Genomic DNA, 20,570 nt, shown 5'->3' with positions numbered 1-20,570 from the left:
AACATATTATTGCAAATAATTTTTGGGGATTGAATTCCACTTTAAAGTAGCTGCAAATTAAATATAAACCCTTGTTGGCTGTGATTGCATGTGTTTGCATCGCACTATGGCTATGACTTTTATAAACCCCAGTTGGAACGTTGTAAAATGTAAGTAAAAAAAATAAAAAAATTGTGAATCATTTTCAACCTATTTTAAATTCACAACAGAGCTTTCATGTACAAACTAATAAACTTGTTTTTTGGGTGTGTGTGCAAATATTCACTCATTTTAAATTTGATACTGCAATACGTGCCAAAAAAGCTGGGATGGGCATGCATACCACTAGGGATGTCCCCATCTGAAAAAAGATCATATGTCACTAAGTAAACAAATAATCCCAAACTATAATAAACCTAATTATATTACACAATATTACATTTTGTTTATTTTAATGGGTAGCGATCATGACGTCCATGAATTGAAAATGGGAAGTCGTCAGACCACAGCACACTTTTCCACTTTGCATCAGTTCACCTCAGGCAAGCTGGGACCCAGAAAAGCTGGCAGTGTTTCTGGGTGTTGTTGATATGTGGCGTTTTGCTTGACATGGTGGAGTTTTAACTTGCCTTTGTAGCTGTAGCGACAAAATGCTAACTGACAACGGCAACGGCTTTGAAGTGTTCCTGAGACCACATAGCAATATCATTTACACATGAATGCCAGCTTTTGATGCTGTGCCGCCTGCAGGATCGAAAGGCACAGACATCCTGTATTGGTTTTCATCCGTGCCGCTTACGTGCAGAGATTTCTCCCGTCTCTATGAATCTTCTTCCCATTCTTCCCGTTCAGCTTTTTGAAGTCATAAATGCTGGCACGCTGACTGGCGGGGCGATGCAGTGGGCCGAGTTCGTGCAGCGTCTGGAGCAGCTGTTGCCTTTCCTCCTGCAGCGGACCGATGGTAGTAGGATGCTAAACCACACCTCATTCAGAGAATGGCTGGTGTGGCGGGATGAAGGGCAGGACGACAGGTTCCTCTGTGATCCCAGGTACTTTGATCAATAGTGACAAGGATCATCCAAAATAACAGAGAATGCTAAAGACAGCGTTGATTGTTGTCCTGCAGGAGCGGTCACACACTGCTGGCTTTCTGGCTCTGCAGACAGGGAGGGAAGCTGAACCGACAGCAGACCCTTGAGTTGGGACATCACATCTTAAAGGCGCACATCTACAAGGTAAGTCTCCTGTAGTCATGAAGTTGCTTGCTATGTGTGTTTTTGGTGATCTATTCCCCATTAAGGAAAACTTTTAAAGTCACATGTTTAGCTCACTGCATATTTAATAAGTAGTCCACTGCATGGTACCAGTGGATATTTGGTACTGGGGTGCACAAATAGACTGAAAAAAATATACATCAGCAACACCCCCAACACCCCCCCCCCAGTATTTCCCGCGATGTCGATAAAGGTATTGATGTACTATTCCATAATAGCAAAAGCTGAAGACTAACAAGTTTTAGTTGCAACATTATAAACACCAATATTACAGTTCTAGAAACTTTATATTAAAATTTACCCTGCATAATAAATGTCACCATCCTGCTGTGATCCATAGTTGTGTGTTCACCGTGTCTTAATATTGTTACATGGCACTTTCTCTCATGTTACAGGGCTTAAGCAAGAAGCTTGGGATTCCCTCCTCTGTTCTGCAGGGCCTGTGGATGTCTTACAGTACAGAGAGTTTGAACCATGCACTCTCATCGTTGCGAAACCTTTATACCCCCAACATCAAGGTAACATATTGCACATACACTACTGTATATCAGTGTTTCTTGAAATGTATTGAGCCTGACAAGAGAATTGAATTGATTCAGTTTGAAATTGCGCTAGTGACATCTACAGGATTTAAGTGGGACAACAACAACTTTTCTTTTGAGTTTACGCAGAGCATACGTGTCAAACTCGTGGCTGGGGGCCAGATCAGTCCCACCACATATATTCATGCGGCCCACTTAAGAAAATACAGTGTGTCTGTTGGGGATATCGTTAGTCTGCATCCTTGGGGTTGTGCAACCCATCACACTGATGTTTTTCCTTTCATGCCTGCATATGCGTAGTGTACAGCAAAGTTTAAATTGATTTTCACCCTCGAGGATGTCACAGTCTTTTGCATACAGTATATTGTACCTAAAACAGGCAGACTGAAATTTACCTCCCTTCCAATCCAGGTGAGCAGATTGCTGATTATGAGCGGGGCTGATGTGGATTATCGGAGCGGTGTCCTCAGCAATGCCCCCCTGCTATGTGTCCATGCTCATTTGGGCCATGGTGATTCTGTAGCCCTTTTACTTGACCATGGGGCTCAGGTATTTAAAGAAAAAAAACACAAATTGCAAATGCTGATCGAACACGGAGTTTTACCGGGTTAAATCTAAAGTCTTGTAACAATTTGTACAGGTCGATATTCAGTCACAAGATGGCTTGACTGCTCTAGGGTTTGCTGCTTCTGCTGGACATCTGGATGTTATTACCCTGCTTAGTCAGCATAAAGCCAAGGTAAAGCCTGCCTTACAGTTGATCAACATCTCAACTAACAAAATCACAGGTTGTGATTTTAGCATGATGTGGACATGTATCTGTAATATGAGTTTTAATGTGCGAAGTTTAGTGCATCACAGGATCTATGTTTTGGAGTCACATGTGATAGGTGCAAATTTGCAATACAGAGATGCTTTGAAAATTATGTTTTATATAGTTTTACCCCTTCCGCACATTTTCAACACATTTAACTTGTTAAAGCATACTTTGAAGTCGACCTCAGCACATTGTGTCACCCTCTTATTGCCAGAAAAGGGAGACCATAGTAAAACATCATTTCAGGAAGCAAAAACAAGACTCGCTCGCACAGTTCTCCAAATAAGAAGCAATGCATGCTCACACCTAGCTTTTTAGTGTTCACTCCCAGTTTAAGTTTACTATAAAACTGATCCATAAAACAAAATATAACATTGAATATTTAAAGACAAAAACGTTCAACCAAACCATGTCATTTCATGTAACAAAATTACACTCCGTTATTGGTATTGTGAAATGTGCTATATTACACTGAAGGGGCATCCTCTTCTTCTCACTAGTCAGGACACTGCATCCCTTCCAGTAGACCTCAGTATTGCCTGATGTGCACAAGGTACTGAATGGACTTAAGTCTAAATTTGGACTTGTATGTATACTGTAAAAATAAAGCCAAAACAGTCACTTGAAAATCTGTGATCTAGCGAGTGCGCAAATGATATACAGCAATATATAGCACTGTAATGATCAACTGTATTGTTTCTAGAAATATTGGCCAATATTGTCACTGTCAATAACCCGGTGTGTGTCTGTGCATTCTCAGGTTGGTCACGTTGACAGCTCAGGTCGGTGTGTCGGTGTGCATGCAGCTCAGCGGGGCCACCTGCACGTGCTGCGTTTCCTTCTGAAGCAGGCTGACTGGAGCTGCACCTCCTGCTGTGGCCAGAGGGGGGTGAGCAGGAGCCAGGCGCTGCAGCAAGCGCTGACTGCAGCAGCCAGCATGGGCCACACGGAGGTACACGCATTCAGATGTTTATCCGTTCGTTGCCACTCAATCGAGTAGAGGATGAGCTTGTACGGTGGTTCGCAAACATTTTACACAAAGGTACCACCTAAACAAAATATTCAGCTCTCGTTATCAACAGCTGTAAGAAAAGCGCAGTAGGCCTAAGTGTTCATCAAAAAGTACCCAGAGGTTTTATTCCCAAAAAGTATTTTTATTACAGTCGCCACTGCAACATTATGCTCAGCTTGAACATTAACACTGTGCTTAGATATAGGAAAACTAAAAAAACAAAACAAAAACACTTAATGATTCGATTAAAATGTGTCGCACAGAAAAGTTCAATAGAACTGAACTTAAAACAAATACTGTACTGTACATGGAAAATTTAAAAAAAAAATGCTTTACCGGATTAAAAAAATGTTTAAACCACTGTTACATCATGCACAGTTTTGAACATTAAAATTGCGCTTAAATATGGGCCTTAATATAGTCAAATAAAAAAACTATATGAAGCTTCCCATGCTTTGGCTGTTGGTTAATGCATTCATTGCTACTAATTTTGCCACCAATCACACACTGCGTCTATGGATTTTTCTCTCTCCCAAACTAATAAAAAACAAAGTTGATGGAGTTCAAGTCATATTTCCTCTCTGGTTTATGCGGTTTGCTGCTGCTACCAAAGTAACACTTCAGTTAAACCAGCCTCCACTTGTCACCGTTGGCACCAGTGCTCAGCTCAAGTCTCACCCTCTTCCATTTGCGCGCCTAAATCACTCTACTGATCCACACTGACGGCTGTCACAGCCTATGACCGACCGTGTCTAACGTTTTTTTAAAGTTACTCATGGCTACCCAGACGCAATTGCAACCTTCTTAAAAATCTTCATTTGAGCCTCCCTTAATTTTCTTTACATTGGATGATTTTTTTTGCATACCACTAATGGGATGCATACCAAACTTTGGGAATCAGTGAGTTAGAGCCTATCCCAGCTGGTTTTGGGCGAGAGGTGTGGTACACCTTGGCCTGCTCGTCAGCCAATTGCAGGGCAAATATTATATTGATGCTATTATATTAATGTTGACCATTATGGTTATTTATTTTGTATATTTTTGTTGTGTAAAACTGCCATTCCATGCATTCCTAAATGTGTGAATCTTACTAAAGGGAAGAAGAGACTTACACATACACTACAAGTATGTTGCGAATAATATGTTTAGTTGCATAAACATCCTCTGTGTGTTTTGTTTGTAGATTGTGTCTTATCTCCTGGATCCTCCAGAGGAAGATCATAAAGAGGAGGAGAGACCTGAGATCAACACACCTGATAGTCTGTGGGGAGAGACAGGTACAATACAATCCATCCAGCCATACTTTATCTATGCCGCTTCTCCTTACAAGGGTGTGCTGGAGCCTATCCCAGCAGTCTTCGGGCAGTGGGCGGGGGACACCCTGAATTGGTTGCCAGCCAATCGCAGGGCACACAGAGACAAACATCCGCACTCACAATCACACCTAGGGGCAATTTAGAGTGTCCAATCAACTTACCATGCATGTTTTTGGAATGTGGGAGGAAACCGGAGTACCCGGAGAAAGCCCACGCAGGCACGGGGAGAACATGCAAACTCCGCACAGGGAGGCCGGAGCCGGGATCGAACCCACGACCTCTGAACTGTGAGGCGGACCTGCTAACCATTCGATCACCGTGCCGCCCACAATCCAATCCATCATCTAATATTGCAATATTTTTTTCTGTTACTTATAAAATGATCATGTGATAGTGTAGTGCATCAAAAATGATGATGTTGCAAAAATAGAATTACCGGTAGCCAAATCTCACATGATTATCAATCATATCGTACCGCAGCTTGGCTCGGTGACCTGGCAGTTTTCTGCCGTAGCTCCACAAGGAAGTATGATTTAGTTCGACATTTTACTTTTATCAAGTTCCAAAATAATGTGACCTCTTTTTGGCACCCTTCTCTAAACGATTTTGTTTCTTGTTCGTGGTAACTGTAGCTCATCTTGATGTGAGCCGACACATAACTTAAACACATTTAACTGCATTATAAAATGCACCATCTTTACTTTAAGAATCACAGCCAAGATTCATTATGCAAATTAGGTTGGTTTAGTTTAATCCGTGCAGTTTGTATTGCTTAATCCTTTGCACACAATCCATTTGTTTTCATTTCACTACCCTTTTATTGGAAGCATACACCTCTGTGGAGATGTTGGTGGGTTTTTTTTTTTTTTTTTTTTACAAAATGAAAAGAGCCCACTGGAGTGAAACAAAGTTCATTATTAGATGCTGTAGTTTATTCCTGCAATTTCCTGCTAATTTATAGCCTGACGACATAGTTAGGCATTACATATTTTATAATCCTACTATTAATAGCATTGTTTCTGATGCCATTGAGTAATCCTTCTCTGCAAGATCACAGATTATTGTGAATCATACAAGGAAGGAGATGTTGGAAAACTGAGGTGAAACAGCACTGAATATATTGTTGCATACACTATTAATGTGTTATTGTGTGCATTAACTAGCACTCACAAAAAACAGTGGAAGAGAGTTACATTGGCATTTTTAATTAGAAAACTTCCTAAAATATGTTTAGCACAATAAAATAATGATCATTATTTATCATCCATCATTTATTATGCTTTTTTTGTCATAGTACTTTATATTTATACACACTTTTGGGAAACGTGAATACCCACAAACATTTTAGATCTTGGAATACAGTGCAGGTTTAGGGACCTTCATTCTTCCAAATATCAAGCACTTAATCTGATACATTTGAAATCAATTGTTCCTTGTAATATTATGCTCATCTATAACTAAATAAATAGTAGATGTAACCAAGGTCAAATGGTGTGGAAAATGTCTAATCCAGTTCTATAGACTTTCCTTAAGTAGTTTACTAAAGGAATTTACAAAATATTCAGTTGGATAACGTGGGCACCTTTGATGGGAATGAAATGAAAATGCGCCATGTGTGCCAATACACAATCAGTGACAGCATGTCAACAAAATATGTAAAGAAAGATATACCGGTATCTCGTTTATTGGGTGAGATCAGTATGTTAGAATATTCATCAAATTTCCTGTTCATTCCTGTAAATTCATCTTTGTTAATTCCCGACTTGGAATAATTTGATCTACGTCACCTGATTGGATGTTGACAAAGGAATGCTAACGTCTCCTTTTTCTTCTTCTTGTCTCCATAGCTCTGACGGCAGCAGCAGGAGGTGGCAGGTTGTCAGTCTGCAAGCTGTTGTTGGATCAAGGTGCTGCTCTGGAGCAAGGCAGCAGACGAAGTGTCTTACCGCTGTTCTGTGCGGTCAGACGGGGCCATTGGCAGGTAGAAGCAACACAACACACACACACACACACAATCGGAGGAGTGTGGACTGCGGATGTTATTTCTGTTTTCCTTCCTCTTATTCTGTCCGCCTTTCTGTGTCAGGTTGTGGAGTTGTTACTGAATCACGGGGCGCAGGTCAACACGGTGGACCAACAGGGCCGCACGGCTTTGATGACAGCAGCCTCGGAAGGTCACGTGACCACCGCCAAATTGCTGTTGGATCACGGTAAAGAAAAAAACTCCCCTCATTAGAGCAGAGAAGAAAATAACAATAGACTCGAAATGAACGCGCACAGTAGCGCTTCGGCTCGTCACCGGTTCCATCACGCTGGTCCAACTTCAATTTGACCCATATCCCGTAAATACTCCTGATGCTTTCAGGTGCGTCTCTGGATCAGGCTGACAAAGAGGGCTTAACGGCGCTGAGCTGGGCATGTCTGAAAGGCCAGCTCCCGTTGGTCAGAGAGCTGGTGGCGAGAGGCGCCGCCACCACTCATAGCGACCGCAGCGGTCGCACGCCTTTGGATCTGGCTGCGTTCCGCGGTGATCCTGAAGTGGTGAGCGAAATAGAGGCTGTTTTGAAATCCACATATTCAAAACAGCACGGCATACTCACGTTTGCCTGCGCTTTGTGCCACCCGTCCGTCAGGTGAAGCATCTGGTGGATCACGGTGCATCGGTAGAACATGTGGATTCCAGCGGGATGCGACCGCTGGACCGAGCCGTAGGATGCAGGAACACTTCGGCCGTCATTGCTCTGCTCAAAAAGGGAGCCAAAATAGGTAAGAGTCATATTTGTGGGTTTTTCTATTTGATAGGATTACAACTCAAAATTTAGCCGATTTGTGTCCAAACAGCAGCAATTGTAGGTTCATTAAGAAATTTGTCCCAATACATTTTTGTTATCTCGCTGATAACAAAAGTTTCCATTGCTTGACATTTGACTTTTTGTTTGTGTCCGTAGGACCAGCAACCTGGGCCATGGCTACATCCAAACCGGACATTTTAATGGTTCTTATCAGTAAACTAGTCCAAGAGGGGGACAAACTGTACAAGGTAAGGCACCAACTTGATAAAACCAAATGGTGTGCTGTAAATAGATGTGAAAAAAAATATTGAGTGTGTTGATGTGTGTGTGTAGCAAGGTAAAGTGAGAGAAGCAGCGCATTCCTATCAGTCGGCACTGCAGAAGTTTCCTGTGGACGAGCAGAAGACGTTCAGACAGCTGAGAGTGTGTGTGCTCCTCAACCTGTCACGTTGTCGCCGCAAGATGAATGTGAGGCATAAAGGGCACGCAGACACACGTTTGCAATGTCTCGCCTTTCACTTTGATCTCAGACGTGTATTTTCACCTGCAGGATTTTGCCCTTGCCGAGGAGTTTGCTACCAGGGCTTTGGAGCTAAAAGCCAAATCTTACGAGGCCTTCTACGCCAGAGCGCGTGCCAAACGCAGTCGAAGGTAAGGTAACCGTAACCCCTTGGAACATGGAAGAAATGCTGAAAAAGAAAGCTGTGAATATGCGAATGTATGAGTGCCGAATTGCGAATATGCAAGGGTTGACTGTGTTTCTAAGTTGTACTATCGCCAATCACCACTAGATGGCAGCCATATCTTAGTTGTGCGCACACTGGGTCTGATACTGCCCTGTATTAAATGTGAGTAGGCCTGATAATTTTTTGGGCGGATTTGGAAGAATATGCAGGACAAACATAGTACTTCAAAAATAGAAACATTTTGAGTGAGTTTATTTTTGTGAAAAAATATACAAAATGAGTTCTTGCACTTAATGTTGGTTTCTTGTTCAGCAGTTTTGTGCTGTCCTTGTATGCAAATTTTTATGCAACAGAGCAATTTGCACTGGGGGAAAAAAAAGATACATTTTGTGCTTATTTTGTTGTTTGCATCAAACATTTTTTTTTGTTTTTGGATTAGTGGATCTTTTATACGTATGCTTTGAAAAATCAATGATCAAAAATGAAATATCACTGGTGAAAAATTGCAGCCCCCTCCAGCATTTTAGGTCCCCATCCCTGATTTCCAGTATGTCTCATATGAGCGATACTTCCAAATCACTTGTTCACCATTTCTCCAAATGTAGACAGTTCCACACAGCACTGGAAGATCTGCTGGAAGCCAGCCGCCTGTGTCCTTCCAACCGGGAGATTCAACGGCTGCTATCTCGGGTCAAGGAAGAGTGCCGACAGCATGCGCAACAGCAAGACTCTTCCGCTCCGGCGACGCAGAATGTTTGTCAAGGAAACTTCTCTAACAGCGATGCAAGGTCCAGAGATTCGGATTACCTGCAGGTTCACGCCAATGAGGCGTTTGCCAAAGATGAGGAGATTGAAGAGGACAGAAATCAGTGGAAAGCGGATTCTACCGCTCATAATATCTACGGCCGTCCAGGGGTGCAGTTGCCTCCTTCCCTCTCCCCGACTCATCATGTGCATCGGCCCAAGACGAGTCCCACCCATTCGCCTACGTCCTCCCCTTCTCACGCGGCACCCTCTTCGTCTTCCTACCACATTTTCAGCCCTCCGACCTCTCCGCGGCAGAATCTGCAGCCCACCAGCCCCATGTTGGAGCGCAGGTTGTTATCCGCTCACCTTGCAGACCAGAACCAGGCCATACAACAGCATCACCATCAGCCGAGATCATTTCCCAACCAAAGCCAGTGGCTGCAACCAGCCAAAGTCCAGCTTGTCAGAACGGGTCAGCCCAGTTCGGCAGTTCACTCTAGCGTGCTTTTGGGTAGCTCCACCTACTCCCCGTTTGCCCAACTGCCACAAGAACTTGCTGAACTCGGGGAGGGTATTTGCCCAAACCCTTTTGATATGAAGCCCAGCCAGCAGGCGCTTGCAGGTGTGGGTTGCGGGGCTTCATATCATCAAGAGAGTGCGGACGTTGACCCGGTTTACCAGTCGAAAGCCACACCCGCCTACGGGACGGGGATGACGCGCTTTGGCCAGCCCCGTCAGTACAGCCGCAACCAATCCAAAGCCGCCTATTACCCCATGGAAGTGACTGAAATGGCAAAAGCTCCACCTGATGATCATCAGTACCTACGACACCCGCTTAACGCTCACTCGACCTCCCCCGCTCTTCCCCACAGACCTGTCATCCACTCCCAGAGCACCAACGTCTGCTTCTCCACCAGCAGCGGCAGCCTGGCCGGCGGGCAGCAGGCCGGCCGGGGCCCGAGTTTCAGGACGTCGGCCTCCGCGCAGCACGTTGACTTGCCTTCGCATGCTTTCAAAGGAGAGCCGATGGGTCACCGCGATGATCTCGCGCTCAACTCCCCACCCCAGGCGGAGGGCGTGGTCGGAGGCGGGACTTATCCCGGAGAGGCCGGTCGTGCGTCAAGGAACACGCCCTACATGGGTCTTAATGACAAGTCTGTAAGAGTTCACCAACAATATCAGCAACAAGCTCCGCCCGCTTCCTCGTGCAGCCTCAGCCCCTCTCGATCGTGGGCCGTGTCTTCGGTGGACACCATCGTCACGTCGCCCGGCAAACAGGCCAGCGAGCCGGGCCAATCGCAGCAGGCCTTCTCCATCGCCTTTCACAACCGCAGCAACAACAACGGCCACTATGAAAAGCAGCTGCCCTACTACGACGTCAAGCCCGGCAACGGTCCTCACGTTGCCGCTCAGAAGCTGCCTTACATTGACGTGAAGCTCGCACGAACACTGCCAGTCAATAGAAAGATGTGTCCCACCTCCCCCGTCAAAGCCAAAAGACCCTTTGTGGAGTCTAATGTATAGAGAAGGCTGAGACGACAAACAATTATCCCTATTTATACAACGCGTAGCCCAACGTAAGAGAAGGCTATGGCGATAACCGTTGAATGGTATCCAGGGTGCTTCATCGCTGATGTAGTTGAGAACCGCACATTCCAAGATCTCTGTCCAAAATTATACCTCTATGGTGCGATAGTGGGATGTCGTTCGAGCACATGGAGGAGCAGGAACGTCTGAGGTGGACTTATTTTCCTCCTCCGAGACTCCCTCCGGACACAGTAGCAACTTGACGCCTTCACCGAAGAGCCGCACAAGCACTTAACCCCCGCCCCCCTGGAAATCTGGATGAAAAACAACTACAGGATAGTATGGCAAGCCGTTCGAACATTGTTTGATATCCTACCAGTGCGCTGAATTGTCCACACACCTGTGTGACAATTTGGCGTGCTAGTAGAACGCCTAGCAAATGTTCATTTAGCTTGTTGCCGTACTAACACGCCTTTATGATTTGTGCCAGTCAGAGTGAGCCACAATTTGAGAGACTGTCTTCACATGACTCTGACTTGCCGTGCAAAACAAAAACAATGGTATTTATCTTTTTGTTTTCTTTTTCTTTTCTTTTTTTTTTTTTTTTAAATAAGTTGTCCGTCTTGAAATGTGTACATTTGTCTGTCCGTCTTTTTACTTTTGAAAAAGATGTATATAATTTTATCTCACATTGTTCTGCGTTGAGCATCCTGCAAAAGAAATGTCACGTGGATGTCAGTTGTTACACGTGTAGTTGGGCTGCACTGAAAAGAGCAAAAAAAAAAAAAAAAAAAAGTCCTATTGAGACATTAAAATGGAAGACAAAATTCACTATAGTATTTTTACAAAAGTATAAAACATTCTTTTCAGTTTGGCCCTTACACTGCTTCTGAATTGTCATCACCATGGAAACATAGCTGTGCAGGCATACCCCATGAGCTGGAATGGAATGGAATGGATTGTCACACTGGCTACATTCATTTCACTCACGTTCCATGCTAAGTGGTTGTAGCCAAGTATTTGGCCCACTTCGAAGGCCAAAGAGTACTTGTTTTGACAAACCTCTAGCAGAAGTAGCCATCAAGTGAGCATCAAAATGTGTCTTTTGAGATTCACCAATTCATGCTTGAGGTCACTTCGCCTGTGCAGGGTCCCAGGCCCGACTTGTTTCATTTCCTTGCTTTAAAGTTTTGTGAACATAAATGTTTGTACATTTCCTTTTGTATGTTTCTGGTAAACGAGACTTCTGACCTCTCCATCACGGTACAGTTCTCTGCTGTCACGGTTCTCGATGCTGCGACACCTTCAGCAATCAGCAGCCGAATTTGACCACTTGGGATTAAAAAAATAGCCACTTGATTGGATGTATTAAAAGTCGTCATCAAACGTCATTGAAAACTGGCCGTAGTGTGTTATTCTGGGGACTTTGTGTGAGACTGTGATCTGTTATACTGTCTCAAAAAGAATTATGGATTTATTTAACCATTAATTGTATTTTTTATGGGTGAATGTTGACTTACAGTGAATCCTCTCGAGGTGGACTGAGCCATGCTAAAAAAAAAAAAAAAAGTAGACAACACTCCCCAAGGTTTGCAATTGCCTAAAGATGGCACAAGATGGTGGCAATAAAATTAATTTGTCGAAATGAAACTACTCCTGCTTTAATTGCAAAAATAGTGAGGTGAGTTTTTGGTTCACTTAACCTTGTTTCTCCTGTCACTGCTGATATGAGTCTCAAGATACTTTGGTAATATTTTGATGACTCAGTAGTCCAATGCAGAGGTTGCAAAAATGTCTATCTCAAAAGAGCCAATCGGAATCCCACTGGCTACTCTACGGAGAGTCTTTTACTGCTAGAATCTCAAAAATATCTGTAAAAAGAGACATACATAGAAGCAGACTGCAGTTTTCCAATACATTTAAGGCTTTAATTCAAACATCACATACAAACAGGTGAACAAATGTTTTCATGCTAAATCAGGCATGAAAACAAAATAACGGGAAACAAATATATGAATTAAATGCCTATTCAATGAAGACAAAGTTAGGCGGCCATGTAACAAATGCACATAGAGCAGATTTAAGCAAAACATTGGAAATAGAAACTGCATATTAACCTCAGCTTTCACTCTTAAATGTTTAAATTAACGGAACTACCACAATGCTTTTGTAGTGAAGCAGTGAGAATGATAATTAACTGTGTGAATTCCGAAGAGTATTCTGCACCCCAAAAATATTTCTCCCCACTTTTTTGACAACTCAAAATGTCTCAACCGATTCGAGCCATTCTCACTTCCTGTTATTCACAAAGCTGAACAGGGAACTGTTTTCTTCATTCCAAAATTCCCAGTTTTGCCACAAACCCCCAATGAAAAAAATCGATTTTAGTGAATGAGATAATCAATGAAAATGGTCCTCTTATCTTTCACATTTCTAATTAAAAGTACTAAAAATACAAACATTTTCCACAATTTTCAAGATTGCACAATTTACATGACAACATACCCAAATAATGTCCTCCTCCTTCCTCATTTTTCAACCAATTCAAACTATTTCAACTTCAAGTCTCACGTTTTACATTTCAGCAATTCAATCAATTCCACAACATCATTTCAGTTCAGCTCTTCAGCATTCATACAGATATCACATTCTCGAGTCTTGTGGTTGTAGAGGTGTTTAAAATTTTGCTCATCATGAAATATTAAAGAAAGATATCAGTATGATGCAGTGCAAGTCTTCAGAACTACAAACTACAACCCCAAGGATAAATATTTTGTTAGCAAGCACAATACAGAGGACCTCCACTAATGCTTGAATATTTGACACCGGTTAAAAATAAATAAAGGTATGTCGTCAAATGAACCAAGTCAAAAGCAGAAGAACTATCAATTGGAAAACGTCCGAACAAGTTAAATACAATGTTTCATGTTCAAAAACATTAATAGCTTACTTAATAAATACACACAGTTGACATGAAGTTGCACACAAACAAGCACATAAACCAACGCACGTCCACACCACACCAATGCAAAACTACCGTAATTCTCTTTGACCGTCAATTAACAGCGGGCATTATCACGGCTCTTGTATATTTTGTCCAATACATCTCCACCCATTGCAAGTGGCCCGCATAGGTACTTAATTCCACTCTGCAATAATAAGTGATTCAAGAGAGCTCCACAAAAAGTCAAATTGTGGTCAGCAGTTGCTATCAGAACGAAGCAAATGAGTTAGGGCATGGTGGGTGAGCCCCCTTCAGTCAGGGTCTTGAAGTGGACCGCCAAAGACTCCTCCTCGGGGTTGGGTGGCCGCCTGTACTCTTCCCTGGTGATGATATAGCACAGCAGCACTCCAAAACACACGAGCAGGATGCCCAAAACGTTGGCCAGAACCCCCTGAGGTGGAAATTTCGAATAGGTTGCCCTGAGCCGGAGAACAAGAAGTTACTATTAGTATGGCAGTCAACCCCACACCACTTGGCTACCTGGCTAACTAAGATCAATAAGCCACAGTAATATTGCCTGGTCTTCACAGAAGATAAAGAATATATGTGAATGAGTGTTATCATATTGTCTTGTTTACATGTGCCAGTCTATTGTTTGTGATGAAATATCCGTAACTTGAAGAACTTGGGGTGCGGGTGAAAGTTTAGTCGGACTCGCCAACGGATGCCCGTTTAAAAATAGAGGCGGACTGTTCTATAGACGGGTACTATTTTTTTTCCTCCCGGAAAAAAAGGCAAATGACAGACGACGGAAGGGTACCCACGCTGCAGAGGGATGACGAATAATAGACGCTCATTTTTGGGGGGAAAAAGCCCAGCTCTGAAAATGATATCATAGTGCCCAAGGGCTCAGGTTGCGAACATCACATGACCAAACAGAAAACAGGTGAGCCATGATGGTCGTTAACTGGGGGGGAGGAAAATTACTACCACACGTACGAGTATTTCAGTCGTATTGTTTTTGTCTCAGATTCATGTAGCATTCATGTCATTGAGGTTTTTTTCCAATCCCATACTGTGCCTCCCCTTTTGCTAAGCTTGGGAATTGTTTTTCTCTTTTTTCCCCTCACCCTTCCAATATTTCATCTACGGAAATCAGGGCGCCCTTTGGCGACTCGTCAGGCTTCTCCGTTCTGTGTCTCACCGTTGGTCATTGTCTTTTTAGTCTCTTTCATTGCTCTGTACTCGTGCATGTACAGTGAACAATACGTTTGATTCCAAATTCCAATGTGGACCCCCCTGTAGCACTCATGAAAAATGTAAAAATTGAATCATAACAGCATGTAACAGACAAAGAGTAGATGCGGACGTACATGACGCTGAAGAGGAGCTTCTCTGTGATCCCAAGCAAGCTGGTCCCGACGGCCATAGCCAACAGAACCAGACCACAGAATGCATGAACGGGGAGGTACGTTGCTCGCAACCATGACGACGCGACGGGAAACAGGAAGAAAAACAACCCCATGACCCACTGTTGAGAGTTAAACCGAAAAATGTGATAAAAATGACCTGCGTTCGCGTAAGTGCGTGAACTGTATGTGTACCTACCTGCAAGCTAAATAGGACAATGGTAGCCATGCCACACCAACTGTGCAAGGAGTACAAGTGTGGATACTTGGCTGCTGCGTGGAAGTCAAACACAGCTACCATACCTACAAGCACGACACGACAAAATGTCCATACAGTAAAAGTGTGATATCCGGGGTGGTGCCTCACAAAAATAGAAAGAATAGAACACGCGTGAACATAAACATTTCTCTCTCTAACTGACCAACAATGCTGATGATGAGTGCGAGGAAGTGAATGATGCCGTGAAGCAACTTTACATTCTTCTTTGCCTCATTATGGAACACCCGATAGACCAGGATGGCTGTGAATAGAAAGTTGAACATATATGACTTTTAAAAATGCAAACGTCATACATCAATTGGTCTGAGAAATGTTTTTAATTGACAATGTAAACAAAGAACTCAATTCTCTCGGGATTTCTTCATAGTAAGACAACCCTTTTTTTTTTCTGTACAGGAATATGTTCTATGCAGCCCCACTAACTGAAACACGGTGTAAAATTCCCCCGATTTTGTACATCCCCGAGGGCGGCGACTTTGCCACTTTCTGTCGACTGTAAATGACATCACAGTTGCTCACGGCTCATATAACGACCAATCATGGCTCAGCATCAGAAAACATGTGAGCCGTGATTGGTCGTTACCTGAGCATTTGTGATGTCATTTTCAGTCGACAGAAGTGACAAAATGGCCGCCCCCTGAGATGTCTAAAAACGGGTGGATTTTGCTGCTTAATTCATATCCGAATGCCATGTTTACACTAGTGAAGGCGCATAGAACAGTATTTTGGGGGGTTGACTTCCTCTTTAACAATATGAGCGCATGATAAGATAGTCGATGATCCCATCCGACAATAAATCCAATGCGTGCAAGCATGTGTGTGGAGCCCCCCAGGGTGTTTACATCACTTGTGAACATCTCGCTAATGTCCGACTGACCTTTGCTGTTATCACTTTAATGCAATTTCGCTTTGACAGCTGTCCTGTTGAACCACAGAAGCTAATGTGGTTAGACCGATTAGCAGAAGTACACTGAGTTGCCGGACCCAAAGTGAGAGAGAGAGTGATAAAAAAGGGCCCACAGACATCAATTAGTAATGCTGCAGTATGAGCACTAAATTGTAGTCACTAGATTTTAACCCAAATATCAGCTTTTGTTTCATATTTTGTTGATACAGTAGCTTTTAATAAGGGTTCAAAAGCTTGTATGTCTTTGTCATGGCGATTCAAAATAAGTCAGTGACACAGTTGCTTAATTAACGTTCTTTGTACTAAATCACAACTGCTCAGAACGACCAATCACGGCTGACCTATTTTCTGAATCCGAGCCGTGGTTGGTCGTTGTGAGCAGGTGTGATGTCATTTTCAGTCGACAGAAGACAAAATGGTCGCCCCCGGAGATGGCTAAACACGAGTGGATTAACATTTATTCCACAAACGCAATATTTATCAGTGCCCTTTTTCAACTAGTGGGCTTGCATAGAACATATTCTTGAAAAAATAATTTGCGTTGACTTCCACTTCCTCCTTTATGAGGAAATGTCAGCCTCTAATGCAAATCCGCTTATTTCAAGCCTTGACAGCACAGGACAATGGGATATTTTTATTATTGGGATATCGATTTTAAAAAGATTCAATGGTGACAGCCCTATTTGTATTCATGCTGGTGTGAATGGATAAATGTCATAAACTTGTTGTTTTTAACAAAATACATATTACTGATCCATTTCATTTAATGAAGATGTGAAGTTCATACTGATGTTTATGACTGCTCACCATCTCCCTGTAAGAAGACCAGGCCCAGAATCATGCACAGAGGGTGTAGGTTGAACTCCCGTCCCGTGCCATCCCAAGCAAATCCTCCGTGGTAGTGACCCATCCACACGCCGGTCAGCACTACCGATGTCACGCCCAGAACCTGCGAGCCTCCTACCAGCCACGCAAACGTGGAGCGAGCAGAGCGTGGAGCAGAAGAATCCGCCATGATCTGGGACACACAAAGAGATAGACAAACAAAGAGCGCGAGAGACTGAGAGCAAATCATGCCCTTTGCCTGGAGCTCTGCTATTTGCTATCTGCCAAATTAAGTTAGGAAGGAGATAAGGTTAGAACATCAAATTGAAGAGTAAACAGATCTCTTTTTCCAATATCAACGCACTGTATACAGTGACGTGTAGGGGTGGGCGATATGGGGGAAAAAAAAAATATTACTGTTTAATATTGCTGTTAACTACAGCAATCAGAATGAGAAAAAAAATGTATTTGATATGTGACGTGTGACGAAGTGTCACCCAGCGAGAGAGAAAAAAGACGTCGTCATGACAACAAACCATTTCTCATGTTGGCCAACGTATTCAGAATAAAGTTGAATAACATAACTGCAATTTACAGAAAAGTGCATTTTCCCACTCATTCATGGCTGTGATATGGTGAATTGTGACTTTAGTCATGTTTGGCTGTATGATGGCGTCACACTAATAAACCGTCGTAGTTAGTGCAACATGTCTGGGGAATACAGGCTAGTTATGAATGATGCAGACTAAAAGCGCGTAAACTGAATGTTAACCGATCATCCAGGATGTCACATTTACCTTGCTCGCTTAAGTACTGAGTGTGTGTGTGCGTGAGTGGGTGTGTGCATTTATATTTGTTGGTTCAACTCGGCGACTGTTTTCTAGGTGTGTGTGTTTAACCTTTTGTTTAGCGTGCTTGCGCGGTCGCCAAGTTCTCCTCGTAATCCATATGGCTCGTGTTGCAACAGAATTGATCTTCACGGTGACCGTTTTGGCACATCTAACAATGTTATTCCCACCGATGTCAGTCTTGTCAACCCCAAACCATTTACAGACTACGGACAACGTGGACTGGCGCCTCGCTATAAATTCCCGCTCGACACTCCTCCATGAAATGAGGAAGAAACAGCTCCACTGTAGTGCGGACAGAGTCACGTGACCGGGTCCTGCAAGCTGATTCGGCGAAGGATTATCACTTCCTCCTCCTCTGCCGTCAATGCACACTGATTTTTCAGCATCTCCTCCAACTTTGCGGCCGTCGGCGGACTCGCTTCGAGACAGTATTAATACTCGATAATGTAAAATTAAATATCGTGTAGGCAAGATTGACGATGATATCAATAACGATATGTATCGCCCACCTCTACTGATGTGAAAAAGTATTCTCACCCTTCCTGATTTTCTTTTGCATATTTATCACACTAAAATATTTCTGATCATCAAGACAACCCACACAAAGACAGAACAAACACAGTAAATAAAACACACAGTTTCCAAATGATGAGATTATTTAAATTGAAAAATAGTTTAAACAAAAACTAGTTATTCACCAATTAGTTGTGTACCAATTAGTTGTTTCCCCTGCTATGTTTTGGTTTATCTATCCTTTTTTAAAATTCACATTATATCTCTTAAATCTGCGGTTTATAGCGACATTTTTAAAATCTTTATGTATACTGTGCTTCCTGTATGCCTTCACATTTGGTTAAGCCACTGTTGCCAATGAATTTATTGAAGGCCAGGAGGACAGTAAACATTTTATGCTTGCAACTTTTTACGTGTTCAAATGCTTGCAATGACTTTAAAAAATGTGTTTTAATAAGATTTTATCTTTGTATTACATTATCTCTTCATGTGTAGTAGGTGGGGAAGTGGGACGTCTACGCCGCGAAAAACGGGGGTTCAATATACAGTAATGAGCCGATTATACATTTATATGGTTTCACGGTCGTGAGAGTCCTACGAGTGAAAACGAGGACCACGTCTAACCCCCCCCCCCCCACCCCACCCCACCCCGTCCCCCCCAAAAAAAGCTTGACATTCCTGCTGAACATAGAAACAATGACATAATAGAAAAGTTTTAACGTGGATGCACACACGGATGTTCATTGTCATAACAGCGAGCTGCACCTGTACCGACATCGTGAGAATGACATGTTTGGTTGCATCCCCCTGGCCACAAAATCAGTTTACAACAGTCTGTCAAGTATAAAGAGATGCAAATAAGTTGGTCAATATTAATACTTACCGAGTCGTACAGTTCTGCTCTGGGTGCTGTTGTTTAGCAAAGTCGCGGAGTGTGGATTTATACATCCGCCTTCCTCCTCCCTCAAGTGGTGCGCTTTGGGCTTTCTAAACAGAGCCAACCCACGTGACGACGAAAATAAGGAAATAACTATAAATAAAATATAAACATAAATAAATAATAAAGTTAAAACCCTAGCATTGAATGTTGCCACACATGCCCAGTAGTCACAGTATTGTTTAAATCTGAAAAGAAAATTGGAAGAAAAAAAAATCCAAGCTAAATGGGGACGTCACAGTCTGAATTGATGACTCAGCACAAACGTAAGGGGTTGGTTGCCTTGACAACGGCAGAGGAGAGGGAACGGCCAGGAGGAAGAAAGGGAGGGTGGTCCATTTAATGTGTCTAATGCTATTTACTACAGTTAATCCAAAGGGCAAAGGCCACTCCTGCATTTGACATTTTATGCTTGCATTCAGTACCATCAATAAAATAAACAAGAATAACATAATGAAGACAGTGATACCATTCATTTGCTCATGTCATTGTCCAAGAAGGAGCAATAGAGAAAACAAGGTCAATGATGATTTTAGCCTTCTTCGTCACTACCGTGGTTTGAATGTATAAAGTGTCGGTCGAAAATATGTTGCGTGAGGTCAACTGCATGGAAGGTGGACCCACCGACCGCATTTAAATACATTGTAATAGGCAAGTTGTCTTAACTTAATTCAAGCTATGTTGCCTAAATTTGTAAATGAGCACAGCCTACCAAAGTGTTTTTTTTTTGTTTACTTGCAACTGCACACACTTGTTATTGGGTGACTCAAGCTGACAGTACCCCCTTTTCTCCCGTAGACGGCGCTGCAGTCATATAATTTAGACATTGTTGCTGCAAAGGCGCAAGGAACAGTACTTGACAATCAGAAGTTTGATCAGAACTACGTCTTTTGAGTACGATGGGCGTATGAAACATATTACAACTTTTTTTTTTAAGAAGCATCCCCCCTCAATTATATGCTTCTTTTGAAATATTAGTTTAGTTTGTACATGTAATGATTTAGGACTACTGTATACAGCCGGGGGGTGGGGGGGACAAGCCTCCCACACACATGTGCCTCAATGTACAAGTTCGACAGAGCTTATCAAGGCTATCTTGAGTAAAGTCTGAAAATGGTACCCACAGTCGTGTCTGCTCATGTGTCTATACTGCTTTTCTGGCTGACATTTTTTATTTCTCCTGTGACTCGGAGATCTGACTCATCACAGCTC

General features: G+C 42.8%; 2 protein-coding genes across 4 annotated transcripts in view; one reads left to right on the top strand and one right to left on the bottom strand.

Annotated features, from left to right (window-relative positions):
• The window catches only part of tanc2a (tetratricopeptide repeat, ankyrin repeat and coiled-coil containing 2a), a 40,169-nt gene extending 27,860 nt beyond the window's left edge, over positions 1 to 12,309 (top strand). For all 3 annotated transcript variants that reach the window (XM_086056062.1, XM_086056061.1, XM_086056060.1), the window contains 15 exons: positions 832 to 1,028; positions 1,106 to 1,214; positions 1,649 to 1,771; positions 2,207 to 2,344; positions 2,436 to 2,534; positions 3,373 to 3,564; positions 4,808 to 4,901; positions 6,788 to 6,921; positions 7,027 to 7,150; positions 7,306 to 7,481; positions 7,574 to 7,706; positions 7,889 to 7,980; positions 8,066 to 8,200; positions 8,283 to 8,383; positions 9,024 to 12,309. In XM_086056062.1, the coding sequence (XP_085912188.1) occupies positions 832 to 1,028; positions 1,106 to 1,214; positions 1,649 to 1,771; positions 2,207 to 2,344; positions 2,436 to 2,534; positions 3,373 to 3,564; positions 4,808 to 4,901; positions 6,788 to 6,921; positions 7,027 to 7,150; positions 7,306 to 7,481; positions 7,574 to 7,706; positions 7,889 to 7,980; positions 8,066 to 8,200; positions 8,283 to 8,383; positions 9,024 to 10,689 (3,513 nt within the window). In that variant the 3' untranslated portion in view covers positions 10,690 to 12,309. The remainder of the gene's footprint in view (positions 1 to 831; positions 1,029 to 1,105; positions 1,215 to 1,648; positions 1,772 to 2,206; positions 2,345 to 2,435; positions 2,535 to 3,372; positions 3,565 to 4,807; positions 4,902 to 6,787; positions 6,922 to 7,026; positions 7,151 to 7,305; positions 7,482 to 7,573; positions 7,707 to 7,888; positions 7,981 to 8,065; positions 8,201 to 8,282; positions 8,384 to 9,023) is intronic.
• A 284-nt stretch (positions 12,310 to 12,593) lies between these two features.
• On the bottom strand, positions 12,594 to 19,527 carry cyb561 (cytochrome b561). Its single transcript, XM_086056668.1, has 6 exons — positions 19,305 to 19,527; positions 17,040 to 17,250; positions 15,468 to 15,566; positions 15,245 to 15,348; positions 15,010 to 15,167; positions 12,594 to 14,115 (listed from the first exon to the last, which is right to left on the bottom strand). The coding sequence occupies exons 2-6, from the start codon at positions 17,245 to 17,247 to the stop codon at positions 13,923 to 13,925; spliced, it is 762 nt and encodes a 253-aa protein (XP_085912794.1). The 5' UTR covers positions 17,248 to 17,250; positions 19,305 to 19,527; the 3' UTR covers positions 12,594 to 13,922.
• Positions 19,528 to 20,570: the final 1,043 nt, after the last annotated feature.

The sequence above is a fragment of the Filicampus tigris genome, chromosome 16 (genome assembly GCF_054856515.1).
Source record: "Filicampus tigris isolate MCC_2025a chromosome 16, RoL_Ftig_1.0, whole genome shotgun sequence".
In the NCBI taxonomy this organism is placed as follows: domain Eukaryota; kingdom Metazoa; phylum Chordata; class Actinopteri; order Syngnathiformes; family Syngnathidae; genus Filicampus; species Filicampus tigris.
This window is presented reverse-complemented; position numbering and strand designations above follow the sequence as displayed.